This window comes from Chelonoidis abingdonii, chromosome 4 (assembly GCF_003597395.2).
Source record: "Chelonoidis abingdonii isolate Lonesome George chromosome 4, CheloAbing_2.0, whole genome shotgun sequence".
NCBI classification, from domain to species: domain Eukaryota; kingdom Metazoa; phylum Chordata; order Testudines; family Testudinidae; genus Chelonoidis; species Chelonoidis abingdonii.
Genome location: NC_133772.1, coordinates 31,871,201 through 31,887,184, shown reverse-complemented (window position 1 = coordinate 31,887,184; position 15,984 = coordinate 31,871,201). Strand labels below are relative to the sequence as shown.

The following is a 15,984-nucleotide window of genomic DNA, read 5'->3' as shown; positions in this document are numbered from 1 at the left end:
CTGTTGATGGTCTAGTGCCCTGTATAAAGGGGTAGTGGCCTGTATGTCCATGATGAATGTAGGGAAAGTTGGCCTTGGCTTGGATCTGGATTGTTGTGGGGGCCTTGGGTCTCTTTGGGAGGGTGACTGGGGCAGAGCTCTTTTTAGTGGATGAGGACAGGATATTGGATAGATCATGTGTAGGGTAATGTGGGGGTTTTGTCTCATACTGCCAGCACTGGGGTTGGCAGTGTAGTGGCTGTTTTCTGCAGCGGGGTGATGGTCTGTGGTCCTTGGTTCAGAAGTAGATGGTGGTTGGGGACACTGTTAAGGTTGGTGACTGTACTTTATAGAATTCCCAGAAAGGCTGGCTTCTATGTCTTTGAACTACAGTGTTCTAAAATCGTGCTATTCAAACCTTTTAAACCTATGTCCATGTTTCCTGGTTTTCAAGTGTTTAATGATTTCATTGCCAGAAGGCAGCTTCATGGTTCCTTTACAACTTTACTGGGGGTTTTTTGGTTGGGAAATTAAGTTTTTGTCAACGGCTTTTTATAATGTGTGGAATTTTCTGTAGATGGAGTTGTGGCCGAAGGGAGCAGAGGTCCCCCCCCATACCCCCCCGGGACTGTGACTGCTATGGAGTTCATAGGCGTGGCCTGCGCCATTTGAAACCACCTACAGATTCATACATCTCTGCCACGCCTGGTCCTAGTCAAAATCCTCCCTCTCCTGGCTGCTGCTCAGAGCCTTTGGCTCGGGCTGGAACCCTGCTGTTACAATGGGTGCAAGAGACCTCATCAAGTTTAGAAGGGCCGTGCAAAATATCAGGTAACCTAAAAACCCTTTCGAGTCTCCTCGAAACTCTCCTCCCTCAAGAACATCTCTTCTGATCCCTCCCTGAGGCAGCTCTCTGGCTAAAGCAGCTAACATGAGTTGTCGGGTGGATTGGAGGAGTGTTGGCAGAGCTGGAGGTAGCTCTCAAGTGAGGTGTGGCACAAGGCTAGTTGCAGACTTCCCTATAGAGAGGACCACACAGAGGTGAGATCTGCAGAACAATCTCCCAGGGGAAGTTGGGGAAACCCCACCCCTGAAGACAGCTAAAACTAGACACGGGACAGATTCCTAGATGATCTCCTGTTGAGACCAATACTGATGGACTAAGTGGGACCGGATTGGCCCCTTCCCAAGTTGAATTTCTGGGGTGGTTCCTTGTAAAAGGAAGACACTTGGCAAATGCAGGCTTCTGGCAGCCCTGCACAAGTGGTTGGGACTTGGTGTCAGTTATGAACTGGTTCTTGGTTTGTTAAGCACCATGTTGTGGTGTCTGTATGTGTGAGGAGGGAGGGAGAACCCAAGCTAAGGGGAAGGAAAGAATGGAGCACATCCAGTTAGGCTGGTGGTGATGGCCTGGAGCATACAGGTCAGGCTGGATGATCTGGTAGCCCCTTCTGGCCTCGAACTCTGACTCAATGACTCTATTGTTGGGGGCGGTCCCCTTCCCCATGCTGAAGAAGCTGTGGCCCTCAGCAGGATTTGGGGGAGGAAGAGGCAAGGAGGGAAGTATTTGCTATGATAGGAGTCAGTTGCCCTGCTTAGCTGTGATTTTTGCACCTACATTGACCAGCTACATATGAAGTCCACTGAGAGCCCCCCAGAGTGATGGGTAGAAACTGAATGTGAATCCTCCGCCACCCTGCTGAGAAAAAGCCAGAGCCCCTCTGAGCTAGTAGATCGGAGCACATGTAACAAGACAGATGCAGGGCTGCTTCATCTGGCCCCAGTGTGACGGCCCCTGGAATGTTATGTGCTGGGCCCCAGGGTACAATACCTTCTTGGAGTTTGGACCAATCACTGAGGTCCTGGGAAGCTGAGCTATGTTCAGGTCACATGTGAATTGGATCCTACCAGGGATGATGAGGGCTAGCTGGTGGCTTCTGCAGAGAAACAGCCTGCCTGCCTCTCTGAGGCATCCTTCAGGCAGCGATCAAGAAAGCAGCCCTGCATGGTGCCAGTCTTGTAAGCTGCTGCCTTTTCAGGCCTCTCTTTCCCAGGTATGGCTGAAGTGCCAGTGGTGATCAGACTGCATCCCCTAGCCCTGCTCCCTTCAGACCAGGTGTGGTAGCACTGAGCTTTAGGCTGTGGCCAAAGGTCAGGTGTCTTGTACTCACACTGCTCAGTCTGCTGCCTCACCTGGTGAGTGTGAAGTCCTGCCTGCGAGACCAGGCCAGAGTGGCTGGGGCAGCCTGAACTGACTTTGGTCATTCTGGGGATCGCAGGAGGATGGGCAGCTGCGGCTGGTACTCTGAGGTCCTCCCTTGTGAAGTCCTGCAAGGCTCAATCTTGTCCTCTTCCAGCACTTCCGTGGGGCCATGAGATGCTATGGCTCTGATGTCATTCTATTGACCCCCCAACTTTCCATCCCCCCAATAATTGAGGCTGTCACAGAGATGCTCTGGAGCGTGTAGGAAGAGGAGCTGGCTGACACGCTCGCCCTGCGGTGGCATGTGCACTCTTGTTCTCAATGGCTTCACTGTCTCCTGTTCCCTCCCCCTGGGGCAGGGTGTCCTTACCTGCCACCAGCTTGGCCTACCAGCGCTTGAGGTTGGAGTCGAAGGCTGCAGCTGGAGGGCCTGGGGGAGGGGTTCTGCTCCTAACCCAGGGTGGGGGTTGGGCTGGGGTCCTTGAGAGGGCTGGGGGCAAAGCCGTTACCAGCAAGTTAAACATCCCCCTAGATTGTAGGGATGGAGCACAGCTATGGCCCCTCCACTGTGGATGCTGCTCTGTTAGTGACGTGTGCGTGTTGGGGGTGAAGCCGTGAGTGCCTGAGTGAGGCTTATAAGGTGGGGGTGGAGCCAGGGTGTGAATGGAGCTAGATGACAGGGGGTGGAGCTGTGGAGTGGGTGGGGCTAGTGCTGGGGGGTGGGGCCTATGCAGTGACTGCCCAGTTGCCTGGTGCCCATTGTTGTGGGCGTGTCTGAGCAGTACCAGTGCCATATAGCAGCCCAGGTGGGACAAGTGGGAGTGATCAGAGCCCCATGGCTAACTCCACTGTACCTCCCTCGCTGGCCTGTGGCCTTATCAATGCCGCCAGCCGTTACCTGAGCGCTGAGCCCTTCCGCTTCCAGGTGGTGGCCACGGGCTTGGTGCTGCGGCTCCGCCAGGTCTGGATGCTGCGCTTCGTGCCCTCACAGGGAGCTGGGGCAGCTGGACAGGCTGAGGAGAGTGAGCAGAGGCTTCATTTGCTCAGCTCTCTACAGCGCTTCCTGGCGGCTGATCCCAACGGCAAAGTCACCTGTGACCAGGAGACCCCAGGCCTGGGTGCCCTCTTCTTGCTGCGGCAGTACCCAGATGGCAAGGTGTGCAAACTCCACCCCCACCCAGAGCTCCCTGTTGCCCCACACCCCAGGCACCAGCTCCACTAAGCCTGAGTCCCCCTCCTGCTGCGGCAGGACCTGAGGGCAAGGTGTAAGCCCCCACCTGCTCCAGCACCTAGCACTCACTCACTACTGCCATATCAGTCCATCTGACAGTAGAGCCTGCAGCCCCCTGCCCTCCCTATGGGCAATCCCCCAGCGTCCCGCCTAGGGAGACCTGATAGCTGGGGGAGGAGCAAAGCTGGCTGGGGCTCAACTGGCAAACATCATTAAAGCTAAGGGGCTCCCCGCAGATCAATGGAGGTCCTTGCAGTGAGCTAGGGCACGAGGGAGTGCAGATGAGCTCGAGTGCCATGTCAACTCAGAATTAGCTCTCCCACTGAACAACCCCTTTGCTCTGGCCAAGGCCTTAGAGGCACCGTGCTATATTGGAGAATGACCATGGCCTCAGCCCACCATTAGTGGATCTCTACAACAGAGGATGGGTGAGCTCATCTCTGTCCCCACCATCTGTGAGTTAGGAAGGAAGTTAGTCCTGTGCCTGCTCAGATCCTCTACCCTGCAGCCACCAGGGGTCCATGCATCCCCCAAGAAATGCCCCTTTCTGTGGGCACAGTTGCTGTGTCACTACAGCACAAGTCCCTGGCTGGAGGTGACTGGGTGCTCCCTGAGGGCCAGTTGGCTCGGGGCCTGCTTTTAGGGCGCTAGTCCCACTGTAAGCTCCAGGGAGGGGGAGGCACTTTTTGCCTCCAGGCCAGTGACTGGAGTTTGACCGGAGCTGGTAGTGACCAAAAGCCTTCCCATGGGCCAGCTGCTGAGGGGTCTGAGGCAGATAAGTTGTAGGCATCTCAACCTGGTGGCACAGCGGGGCAGGAGCCCATATCTCAGATGCCATGGTTGGGAGCCTCCGAACAAGCCATGGGGCCGGCATGATGGGTTAGTGGAGCCTCTGAGCTGGGACTGACAGAGTTACTTTGGATGTGGGCTGAAGCAGAGCCAGGGGCATGATGGCTCAGGGGTCTTGGGGTCAAGCAGGTCCTGCCCATGGGTTGGGCTGAAGAGCAGGCAGAAGACGAGCCTTCAAAGCTCACGTGTCAGCATGGACAGAGGGACCAGGTCCCACAGAAGGTAAGGACGTGGGTGCCACTGGGGCTCCCTTACTGCACTGCAGCCCAGGTGGGAGAGGTCTACGTACCCCTCTTCAGGCCCTCTTCCAGCCAGCCTGGCTCCTGAGCGTGGCTCATGTGACAGTGCTGGCTTCTCTCCTCCATGTACCAACACACCCAGGTCTTCCTGTGGCTCCCCCGCAGGCTCCCACACGCACACTGGGGCGCTCGAGTGCTGTGCTAGGGTCTGCACTGGAGGAGCCAGCACTGCCCCCCAAGCCATGCTGGCACCTGCCCCTCCTTGCTTGGGTATGTGCTTTGCCCACAAGGGAGACCTGTCTGTACCCACCCCGCCCTGGCACTGACGGGCTGCCCCTCCTGGCAGGTGTCCCTGCAGTGCGAGCTCTCCCAGCGGTACCTGGGTGGGGCCGAGGACAACGTCACCTGCTTTGCCCAGACCGTGAGTGAGGGCGAGAAGTGGAGCCTGCACCTGGCCCAGCACCCCAACGGGCACATGCTGAACCCTGGCAAGCAGCGCTACATGCGCTGTGACCAGCAGACCGGGCACATGCGCTGTGACCGCGATCTGCCCTGGGGGCCCGAGGCCATCATCACCCTCCACTTCGACCTCAAAGGTGGGCAGCCCCTCCCCCTGCCTCAGGGGTGCTCTGCCCTGCTGGGGTGGGGGGAGCTGAGGGGAGGTACTGGAGAGTAAGGGGGTGAGGGTGCCATGTGGGAGCAGATCAGAGGGAAGGGGGAAGATGTGAGCAGGGGAGTGGGGTATTGGGCGCTGGGGTGGGTGGGGAAGGATGTGGGAGGCCAGGGCACCAGGGTGGGATGGGGAATGTAGGTGTAGATGAGGTGAGGTGCATGCTGGTCCATTGCACGTGTCCCACAGGCCCACAGCATCACTGGGATCGCCAGTGGCTCGGATCCCGTACAGCTCCGAGAACTGTTAGGCCAGCGGCACTGGAGCATGGTGCCAGGGTGACTCTCTCTCTAACGTTGCCTCCCTGCCCTGTCTCTAGAGAAGAAGTATGGGCTGCGGAATGGAGCTGGGAGCCTCCTGGCTGCCGACGGCTCGCTGCAGGCCGAGCTGTCCCCTCAGACACTCTACTCCCTGGAGCTCCAGGGAGGCCTGCTGGCCCTGCGGGATGCGGACGGCAGGTACCTGACTGGGCGTGAGGGCACCGTCAAGACCTTCAAGACGGACAAGCCGGGCCGCGACGAGCTCTTTGCTCTGGAGCCCAGCGCCGCACAGGTCTCGCTGCGCACCTTTGCTGGGGGCCGCTTTGTCTGCTGCAGGCCAGGTGAGCGGGGCAGGGTGGGGAACCTGGTGCTGCATCCAGATGGCACCACTTGGCCTGCTGGCTCCTGCTACCAGGGCGGCTCTATGTATTTTGCTGCCCCAAGCACAGCGGCTTTTGGCGGCATGCCTGAGGCAGGTCCGCTGGTAATGCGGATTTGGTGGCATGCCTGCGGGAGGTCCACTGGTCCTGCGTCTTCGGCATATCCACCACTGAATTGACACTGAAACCGCTGGACCAGCGGACCTCCCACAGGCATGCCGCCGAAGGCAGCCTGACTGCTGCCCTCACAGCGACTGGCAGGCCACCCCGGCACGCCCCTCTGCTTGCCACCCCAGGCATGCGCTTGGTGTGCTGGTGCCTGGAGCCGCCCCTGCCTGCTACTCCCACTCCAGCCCCGCCCCACCGCACCTCCAGGCTGCTCTCTGGACAGGTAGCACATGCTGCAGCAGGACCAGACCTGGCAGCCAGGACCCATGTACTCTGGGGCACGGTGCACATAGAAGGCCTAGTGGCTGCAGCACTGGACTGGAACTGGAGCTGGGTTCGTTTCCTGGCTCCCTGTGGGACCTAGCTCAAGTCACTGCATCTCTCTAGGCCTCTGTTCCCTATGTGCAAAATGGATATAATGTTCCTTCCTTTCTCCCGTGTTTGTGTAGTGAAACAGTGAGATCTGCAGGGCAGGGACTGTCACTGTGTCTGTACAGCCCCTAGCACAATGGGGCCTGATCTTGGTTCAGGTCCCTATTGTTGTAATCTGTATTAAACTACGGTGTGATCTGAATTCTGCAGCAAAATCCGGTGGTTTCTGACAAAGATGCAAGTTGTTTGCAATATTGCACCCAGTGGGATATGGAAATCTGCACTGTGCTGTTTATTTTGTGTAAAGCATTGTATACTGGGCTGCCCCCACATGTTGAACATGGCCAGTGGGGTTTGGCATTGACAGACAGTCAGTAGGTTTCATGCTTAAAGGTCCTTCTAGCTACTGGATCAGCTGCTGGATCAGCTTTCCTAGCTGTTATTTCAAGCTGTCTGCCTGCAGCCTCAGGCAGGTGTCCCATTATTAATTACCCTCCATTCACATTTTCAAGGGGGCTCTGCATTATGTGGGCAGCCACAGGGTGCCAGTTAGCCCTTGGGATCTCTTCAGAGGGCCAACGTGTCCCCATCTGCTGGGGTGGATGGAAGTTGCCGTTAAGTGGAGTAGGTCCGGCTGCAGCCAGCATAGGGCAGCAGTGGTACCCACACTGGCCCCTCTGGGCCATGGGGAGGGCGTTATTGACTCTCTGGGCTGGCACCACACTGCCTGCTCTTTTACCATATGTCTCTTGCTGCCTGCAGGGGCTGACATCTATGCCAATGCCATGTCCGTCGGCAACACAGAGATCTTCCAGCTCCTGCTGAACGATGTCACCAAACAGGCCTGCTTTCGCAGCTCCTCCGGCACCTACCTGGCCGCAGTGAGTGTGGCCAGACCCAGGGGATTGGCGCACATCCCCCCATGGGGGAGATCGACAGAACCACCTGCTTTGTCCTGCAGCTGCTGCCTGCCGCAGTGCAGCTCTGGCCATCCACCAGCAGGGGGCAAGTGCATCGCTGGGACAGGGATGTAGGCAACTGCCAGCACAGGGCAGGTTGGCCCTGGCTCTCCCCTGCCCAGCAATCCAATCCCAGCCACTAGCTAGAGTCTGCCCCATTCCAGGAGTGGCCTATTCAGAGGGTGCCAGCAGGTTAGGGGTTAAACCCCCTTGCTCTGGGGCCTGGGCAGGAGAGCTTTGAATCTCAGTTCCTCTGTCCCTCCTCTGCCCAGCTGGTGCCCTCCTTAGCCCTGCCCCAGAGCCATGTTTGCCCTTCTCTTAGGGGGCATCAGGTGGTGGCAGAGGAACATGGCTCCAAAGACTGGGCCTGTGGCCAGACCTCCACTAGGAACGGGAGCAGCTCCTGGTCTCCCCTGAAGGGGGAATGTGAGGGCTGAGCACCCATCCCCACCCCCTAATGCTGCCTCCTTGCAGGGCCCCAAGGACTCTGTGGTGAGCACCAGCACCCAGGACAAGGGGGTCTGGTTCTCACTCCAGTACCAGGAGCAAAGAGTGACCCTGCGAATGGCTGACGGCAGACACGTGGCCACCAGGCCCAATGGGCAGCTGCTGCTGGTGCCTGAGGCGGCAGGTAGGGGCAGGACGCAGCTGATACCTCTAACTGGGGAGGAGGGGTGGCAATGTGATAGAGGCCCTTCACCTCACTGCCCCACACCTCCCATCCTGCCCCGGGGTGGCGCTGATAAATCCCTCCCATGCAGTGGCTGTTCTGGGGCTCACGTGATGTGAGGCCAGGGTGTGTCTGCCCAGATCACTGGCACTAACTGCCTCCCTTGGCTGCAGCCAGGGTCCTTGGAAGGAGGAGGCCCTGGGGCAGGGGCCAGGCCTGCCCTGCAAGGAAAGCGTCCTTTTCCAGGGCTTGCTCTCCAGCAGCGATGGTGATTTTGGGCACACAGCAGCTTAGGCCTCTCTGCTCAATCCCTGCCCTGGAGGGGTGGGGCAGAGGAGGTCCAGGGCCCTGCTCTAGAGCATCACCCCCATTCCTGCCATCCCCGGGGTACTGGGCCCTGGCCTGCCCCATATACCGAAGGGATGGTTCTCAGCAGCAGCCCCTCCTGACCTGACTTGACAGATCTCTGGCCCTTTCTGCCTCCGCACAGTGCCTCTGCAGGGCCGGTAGCCTCTATCCTGTGCCCCATGTGGGGCCAGATGGAGCTAACGCTGCTTGCTGGGATCTGTCCCCTCAGGCAAGGAGGAGTTCCTGCTGCTGCTGGTGAACCGGCCCCTGCTGATTCTGCAGAGTGAGGCTGGCTTTGTGGGGCTGTTCCCCGGGACACAGCGCCTGGATGGAAACCGACCAGTCTACGATGCCAGCACCCTGACGCTCGGCGAGGACGGCTTCTGCCACTTCAGAGTCGGTGCGGCACAGGGTTCCTGCCAGGGTCTGGGGTGTGGAGACACTAGGGGGTTGGGGATACCAGGGGCTGGGGAGTACCAGGCATGGGGGGAGGAGGCAGGGGATCTGTGCCAGGGCTGGAGTGTGGGAGTGCAGAGTGATAAGGGGATGTCAGGCACTGGGGTATCCCTGGGGAAGGAAGTGCTAGGGGAACCCAACTGGAGGTGAGGGGAGGGGCCCTTGGCCATGTCTTAGAAAGGGGGGTTGCCCAGGGTACCCCTGCCCAGGCTGGAAATGCCCTCTTCCATCACTGGGGGAACAGTCAATGAGCTGCTGAAGCCCCCCAGCTTCTCCCCTTCCCATCTGGTTCAGTAGCCAGTACTTCAGAAGAAAGAGGGAAGTGCCACCTGCCCCTCCCATAATCCTTCTAGGAGCAGAGTCCATGCTGGCCCCAGCTAGTGGCCACTCTGCAGCAAGGCTCTGGTGTGCATCTCCTGCAGCGCTCCCACCCATAACATCCTGTGGCGGCAGCACCTCCCCCAGGTTACAAGTGTGCCCTGTCACTCTGGCTGCCTCCTCCGCCATGATCCACGTCACCTGGCCCTACACTGCTCCCTTTGGCCTACAGCCAACAAGTACTGGAGCCTGGACCAGGATGGGCTGGTCATGGCGAGTGGAGACCACCCCAGCAACTTCGTTCTCCAGTTCGTCTCCTCCAACTGCCTTGTGCTGAAGGCTCCCAACAGCAAGTACCTGGTGGCGGAGGCAGGGGGCCGCCTGTGGGCAGGGGCCTCAAATGCAGCCTCTGCCACACCCTTCCACTACTGAGAGTCTCTAGCTCCTGAAATAAACTTCTCTTCTGCTGTCCAAGCTCTGCCAGCCTGTCACTGGGACCCCTCCCCTCCTGCTGCCGGAAGAGTGGGTCCAGGCTGGAGCAGCTGGTCCAGGCTGGCATGGGCCTGGCCTGCCACCTGGAGCCGGCTGTTGGGTGGAGATGTGGCCCAGGGGGAGGGAGGCGAATTGATGGGGCTTCTCCCAGCCAGAGCAGTGTTCTGTGGAGCAGGGAGCATTCATGTGCCCTGAAGTGGGAGCAGGCTGGCTGTTGCTGCCCCCTAGTGGTCCAGGGAGGGAGGTGCCTCCTTGCTCCCCCTTGGAAGAAGCCCTACTGTAATGAAAAGGCTCCAGACAGCAGCAGTAGCAGAAAAATAAATATTTACTGGAAAATAGTATTGATTCGGAGGATGCCAGAGGAAGGGGGAAAGTGCAATGAGTCACTGCTACAGCAAATAACACTGAATCTGGGAGAGCGGGTGGAAGCACCTCCCAATCAGTCACACATGTGAAAGACAGGAGCTTATTAATACTTACGGCGGGGGGCTGGGTGTCTGCTCCTTTGCTGAAATGGGAGGACACAGAAGGTGCAGGCATGATCCATGGGGGTGTGGTCTGGCCCAGGGGCCACCTGGCCTTGTGTGTGCGGGCTCGGACAAACTCTAAGCCCTGGCTGTAGGGGCTGAAATGGAATCCATGACGGCTCCCAGCAGCCTCTCCCCCTCGACTGCCAGGCAGGTGGGGGAGGGTGGTGCCTGCAGCGGGTGAGTGATGCCTGGGCACACGGAATGGCTGCTTCATGAGGCGCCAGGAGTGGGATGCGAGTTAAAGTCTCTCTCCAAGTTGCTGGGCTTCCAGTGGTGGCTTCCTGCCCAGGAGGGGCTGATGTGGAACGAGGCTGTGGCTGGGTCTAGCTCTGCTCCGAGGGGCTGAGATGCAGCCATCAGACCAGCCGTGGAGGGAGGGAATGCGTGGCCTCCGTCCCAGGCACTGGGGCAACCCGTCGCCTTGTCTGGCCCGGAACAGCCAGGACGGAGCCTTAGTATGAATCCACCCTAGAGGGAGATAAACAGGAGAGAGCCTGGCCGTCAGTAGCAGACCCTCAGCAGCCTCTCCAACCCCACCCTGCAGATGGCTCTGGCTGGGGGGGACGATCCCTCACATCCCTGGGCAACCCTGTCACCCTAACTGCTTCCCCACCCCCCCCGGGAATCTGCCCTTGTAGTAGCCAATCAGAGGAGAGGAGTGCAGATGAGGAAACGGAGGCAGGAGCAGTCAGGAATGATCCCCAGGCGTGTGCATGAACCACCTGCCCAGCCTTTCTCTGTATCATCAGCGTTTTCTCTCCCCACTTTCCCTCCCTCATCCTGTCTCCACCACAGCCTCCCTCTTTGCCCATAACCTAGTTATTCCCTCATTTCCACTAGCCCATGAATGGTCCAGTCTCCTCCAACCCCAGTGCTTTTTCACCCCTTGGATCCTGTCTCCCTCCTGGCCAGTTTGTCCACCCCAGCTCCTCCCACGTTACCCCTCCAGACGCTGCCCACAGCTGCTCAGTCTCCTAGTGCCTCCCAGGGCAGGAGGGGGGTACCTGGAGAAGGAGGCCAGGGTGAGGATGCCCAGGAGAAGCTCGACAGCGTAGAAAAGCAGCAGGATGGCATTGAGGATGGCCTCCAGCCGCAGGGCGTAGGTCTGCAGCAGCAGATAATAGGCCGCCATCACTGCCGCCGGGAATGTCAAGGCCAGACTGATAGAGAGCGGCACCTTCCGCTGGCACAGGTTCCCCTTGGAGCCTGCCAAGTGGCACAGTTAGTAAGGCAACTATCCCAATCCCCTGCAGCCATCCATGCACGCAGCTTCCTGGAGGGGCACAACTGGGGCAACAGACTGCTGGGGGATTGGGATATGGAGCCTATCCCCTCTAGGGCACAGGCTCCAATCCAGCCCAAGGGCAAGGAATGGGACATGGAGCCTTTCCTCTCTAGGCCTCTGGCTCCAATCTGGCTCCTGGTCCAGAGACCTGGCTGGCTCCGGCAAAGAGCTCTTCAGCTCTAGGCACTGATCCATCTCCAAGCTGAGTGATCAAATTCAGTCATGTGCTGGTTGCTTGGCAGCCCAGTGAAATCAGGCACCAGTCCAGCCCTCTGAGAGCTGTTTGCCCCTGGGGGCTGCTCACCCTGTTGTTCCAGATCTTAGGCACTCACCAAAAAATATCCGAGTGACTTCAATGCCGAGGTAGAGGAAGAGCATGACCAGATCCAGGGCCAGGTTGGCAGAGGGGTATGGTAACAGCAGCCCTGTGGACACAAGTCACCTGTTTCAGGACGCGCGCAAGGCCTCCAAACCCTCTTTCTGGGGTGCCACAGTCCCTCACCAGGACAGGCCCCTAAGGAAGGGGAGACGGCTGTGAATAGCTAGTGGTTCTCAGCCTGAAGGCCTTCCTCCAGGGACAGCAAGTCTGAGGAAGAGCCCCAGAGAGGTGCCAGCAGGACCACAGAAATGCAGTGCAGATAGTGGCTCATCTAATGGGTCCCAGCCCTTGCACAGTATCAGAACCAAATGCTAATGGCTTCCTCTTACTCCTCCTCCCACCAGATGCAGGCCTGCAACAGGCTGGGAGGCCTGAGGGGCTTGGGTGCAATAAGGTAGCTGGTACGCCACTGGGCTTGTCCTGCCTGCCTTGCCCTCAGTCAAGTGGCACTTGATGCCACACCACAGAGGGCAGCTCTGCTGCCAAACGCTGTTTTGTAGTAGTCTGTGGTGATCTGAAATGGACGCTGGAATGGCAGCGGAGGGAACTCACCTTTATAGACGAATATGAAGATCTCCAGGAGGAAGTAAGTGGCATAATACCATCCATTGAGGAAGAGCAGGATTTCCAGCGGTGTAGAGGAGAGCTGGCGGCCTAGGGGATGGCGAGATGAACAGCATGAATGGGTGAGGTCCATGCAGGTCTGCCGGCCTGATTTTTCTCCCCAAAGGGGCAGAGGAAGCCAGAAGGGCCTGAGCTGCATTAACCCCTAACGCCCTGTGGGAGCCCTGACCTCATAGGATGAGTGATTGTCTGGCTCTCTGAGATATGTTAAAAACAAGGGACTGATTGAGAGAATAGGTGGTCAAGGTACTGGCCTGGATCCTTTCCCAGCTCTGCAACAGGCTCCTTCCATGACCCTGGGCAAGCCACTGAGTGCAGACTTACAAAGACATGTAGGCACCTAAAGATGTAGACAGGTACTCACCTGCCTCTTTAGGCACCTCAAAATCTGACCCTGAGTCTCTCTGGGCCTCAGTTTCCCATCTGTAAAATGGGGATATGAATTCTTCCTTTCTCCCAGCTTTTGTCTATTTTGTTTCACTGAGGCAGGGGCTGGTTCTCGCAATGGATTAGTGCAGCATAATGGAGCCCTGATCTCAGCTGGGTCTGCTGGGTGCTATTGTGATTTCACAATGTCTAAGGCCAGAAGGGATCACTGAGCCTGACCTCCTGTAGAGCACAGGGTGCTAAGTTACCCCAGAGGCCGGGCGAGCTGCCACTTGGGGCTGACCTCACATCTGACATGAGTCCAGTAACTTGTGTTTGACTAAAGCATCTTCCAGAGAGGTGATGGGAATCCCCCACTTCCTGGGTTGTTTTTTCCCGTGCTCTGTCCCCTCACTATTGGGACCGTCGGCCTACTGTCTAATTTGAATTTGTCCAGCTTCAGCTTCCAGCCATCGTTTCGTGGTCAGCTCTTCTCCACTAGAAGCAGGCCATGTGGTTCTCTAAGCCTCTCCACCTTCTGTCTGCAGGCAAGAGCTTGCTCCACTATATTTTGGTTTTATTCCCACTGCTTGGTGCCACCCTTGGCAGGAAGAGGATTTTTGAGAACAGGAAATGTATTTAAAGAGAAAACATGGCAGAGCAGCAGGCCCAACTAAGATCAAAGAGCTCCTGCACGTGCCCAGCTGCACAGTAGCATGCCACTTGCCCCACTTTACAGCAGGGTGTCAGGCAGCAAGGAGTGAAATTCAGCAGCAGGAGGTGGCTTTGCACTCTCCAAGCTGGCTGTTTCTAGCTGCTTGGTGCTTCAGGCTAAGCTGAAGCACTGACGGGTGAAATAAAGTTCCCACAAATATGTCTGTAAATGGTGGATTCTCTGTGACTTTAAGTCTTTAAAGCATGATTTGAGGACTTCAGGAGATTAGGGGTCTATTTCAGGAGTGGGTGGGTGAGGTTCTGTGGCCTGCAATGTGCACGGGGTCAGATTAGATCACGGGTGGGCAAGCTATAGCCTGGAGCCTCCCCCTTCAAATGTTTTAATCTAGCACTTGAGCTCCTGCCAGGGAGCGGGGTGTGGGGCTTGCCCCGCTCCAGCTGCAGATTTGCCCAGCTCCACATGTGCCATGGCTCCTCGTGGCTCCTGGAACTAGCGGCATGTCCGTGCTCCGGCTCCTATTCGTAGGGGCAGCCAGGGGGTTCTGCACACTGCCCCCACCTCAAGCACCGCCCCCACAGCTCTCATTGGAACCACAGCCAATGGGAGTTGCAGGGGCAGCTCCTGCGGATGGGGCAGCACGCCAAGCCACCTGGCTATGCCTCCGCGTAGGAGCCAGAGGGGAGGACATGTCACTGCTTCTGGGAGCTGCTTAAGGTAAGTGCTGCCTGGAGCCTGCACCCCTGACCCCTCCCATGCCCCAACCACTTGCCCCAGCCTTAATCCCCCTCCTGCCCTCCGAACCCCTTGGTCCCAGCCCGGAGCACCCTCCTGCGCTCCCAACCCCTCATCCCCAGCCCCATACCAGAGCCTGTACCCCCACAACACAACCCCCTCCCAGAACCCAGAGCCCTCTCCTGCACCCTGAACTCATACCTGGCTCCACCCCAGAGCCCGCACCCCCACCTGGAGCCTGCACCCCAATGCCCAGTTTTGTGAGCATTCATGGCCCTCCATACAATTTCCATTACCAGATGTGGCCCTCAGGCCAAGATGTTTGCCCACCCCGGACTAGATGATCATAATGGTCCCTTCTGCTCTTAAAGCCTGTGAGATGACAGAACCCTGTGGTATGCAGTGTTTTCAAGGTACCCATAGATCATAATCAGGTTAGTGATGAGAATGGATCTCAGTGCCAGAGCTAACCTGCCCCCTGACTGTTTCCATTCCAGCCCCCGCTGGCTGTAGCTCTGTGCTTTGCAGGGAAGTTTCCAGGCCTGGGCTTTGAGGGCGAGCAGCTTTCCAGCACCCTCTGAGCCAGCCGGGGTCAGTGGATCTGGGTGGGCGAGTGGGTGCTCGGTGCTTTCCTGAGATATAAAATCTGCTCATTTTGTTTTTAAACCAGCTCCTGAAGGCGCAGGAGGGGCGATTGGGCAGGGACACCCTCTCCATCACCACTGGAGGATGGGGGGGAAGGGAGGCATGTGCTCGTCTGGGACGGATTGGGGGAAGGGACGTGCCCCTCCCCCCGTGGAGGGGAAGGTCAAGGGCCCTTCCCGCCAGGACGGGGTCACGTGGCATCCCATGTAGCAGGTGGGGCAGGGGGACGTGCGCCCCTAGAGGTGGGAATGGGGAGGTCACGTGTCTTTCCCGCAAGGTTTAGGAGTCACATGGCACAGCCCCTCCCGGAGTTGCCCCCCCCAGGGATGCTGCCGTCCCGCACTCGGTGAAGGCTCCTGCGGGGGGGCGGGGAGGGAGAGGCAATCCAGGACCCCCTCCCCCAGCCCCGCACTTACTTCTGGGCGCCATCTTCCATCTCCATGGAAACTGTCACCCAGCGACATCGCTTCCGGGACCGCGGCCCAGGGAAGCGGAAGTGCGGGCCCAGAGGGGCTCGCGCCGCTCCATCCAGCTCAGCCCCGCGGCTCGATGGTGCTGGAGGACCCGGCGGGCGCTGTGCGGCGGCGGCCGCGTTGGGTCGGGGAGGCGGGACTGCTGGGCGGGGGCTCTGCGTAAAGCTCCAGCTCCCGGAGTCCCGGCATCTCCGCACTGCCTCGGGGCCCCCCCGAGCCTGCGGGCTCAGACACTCTCCCCCCCCCCACTGATCATGGGTTTAACATCTCCTGGGTTCCAAGCCCGTCTCCTGTCTGTGCGGCTCGCTGCCTTTGCCCACCCGCGCCTGGCGACATTGCGATGCTCCCCCAGCCTCTTGCCTCTGGGAGCTTTAGGACAAGACTTGTCCTATCACAAGAGTTAGCAAGGCTGCCACTGGCTCCTCCTCCTATCCCCGGGCTCATGGCTAATACTGGGGGCCTCACAGTCCCCTATGGACCCTGATCTCCCTCTCTAACAGCGAGTCGGGTCACTCTGCGGCACGCCTGGCACCACTTCCCAACGAGGCCCTGCTCCCTCCTTCAGCACCCCCACCCACAGACAACACAGGTCATTTGGAGATGTCCGTCCCCCTGCATTGGTGTAATCCCCATTCCTCACCAGTGACCCTCATTCCCTTCCCCTAAGCAGCATAGCTGGG

At 58.5% G+C, this 15,984-nt stretch overlaps 2 protein-coding genes across 4 annotated transcripts; one reads left to right on the top strand and one right to left on the bottom strand.

The window, feature by feature from the left end:
• The first annotated feature begins 2 nt into the window (after nt 1-2).
• On the top strand, nt 3-9,576 carry LOC116822495 (fascin-like). 3 transcript variants are annotated; one of them, XM_075065018.1, is made up of 7 exons: nt 3-810; nt 4,848-5,097; nt 5,491-5,772; nt 7,114-7,232; nt 7,785-7,941; nt 8,558-8,728; nt 9,335-9,576. In XM_075065018.1, exons 2-7 carry the CDS (start codon nt 4,977-4,979, stop codon nt 9,532-9,534), a joined length of 1,050 nt encoding a protein of 349 aa, XP_074921119.1. In that variant the 5' UTR covers nt 3-810; nt 4,848-4,976; the 3' UTR covers nt 9,535-9,576. The 3 variants fall into 3 exon arrangements, with proteins under 3 accessions (XP_074921119.1, XP_074921120.1, XP_074921118.1); XM_075065019.1 differs by having other exon boundaries at nt 3-5,097; nt 8,558-8,724; XM_075065017.1 differs by having other exon boundaries at nt 3-5,097.
• Nucleotides 9,577-9,901: 325 nt separating this feature from the next.
• Nucleotides 9,902-15,312, bottom strand: TMEM216 (transmembrane protein 216). Its single transcript, XM_032776414.1, has 5 exons — nt 15,248-15,312; nt 12,341-12,442; nt 11,742-11,834; nt 11,129-11,330; nt 9,902-10,592 (listed from the first exon to the last, which is right to left on the bottom strand). Exons 1-5 carry the CDS (start codon nt 15,258-15,260, stop codon nt 10,577-10,579), a joined length of 426 nt encoding a protein of 141 aa, XP_032632305.1. The 5' UTR covers nt 15,261-15,312; the 3' UTR covers nt 9,902-10,576.
• Between the last annotated feature and the right edge of the window lie 672 nt (nt 15,313-15,984).

What these genes read in the sequence shown, in the direction of transcription:
- TMEM216 (XM_032776414.1), bottom strand. An exon ending in CTTCATATTCGTCTATAAAG is followed by an intron (nt 11,835 to 12,340) that starts GTGAGTTCCCTC and finishes TTGTGTCCACAG; the next exon opens with GGCTGCTGTTACCATACCCC. An exon ending in AGTCACTCGGATATTTTTTG is followed by an intron (nt 11,331 to 11,741) that starts GTGAGTGCCTAA and finishes GCCACTTGGCAG; the next exon opens with GCTCCAAGGGGAACCTGTGC.
- LOC116822495 (XM_075065018.1), top strand. Translation starts at nt 4,977, where the DNA reads ATGCTGAACCCTGGCAAGCAGCGCTACATGCGCTGTGACCAGCAGACC. An exon ending in CTTTGTCTGCTGCAGGCCAG is followed by an intron (nt 5,773 to 7,113) that starts GTGAGCGGGGCA and finishes TGCTGCCTGCAG; the next exon opens with GGGCTGACATCTATGCCAAT. An exon ending in CTTCTGCCACTTCAGAGTCG is followed by an intron (nt 8,729 to 9,334) that starts GTGCGGCACAGG and finishes TTTGGCCTACAG; the next exon opens with CCAACAAGTACTGGAGCCTG.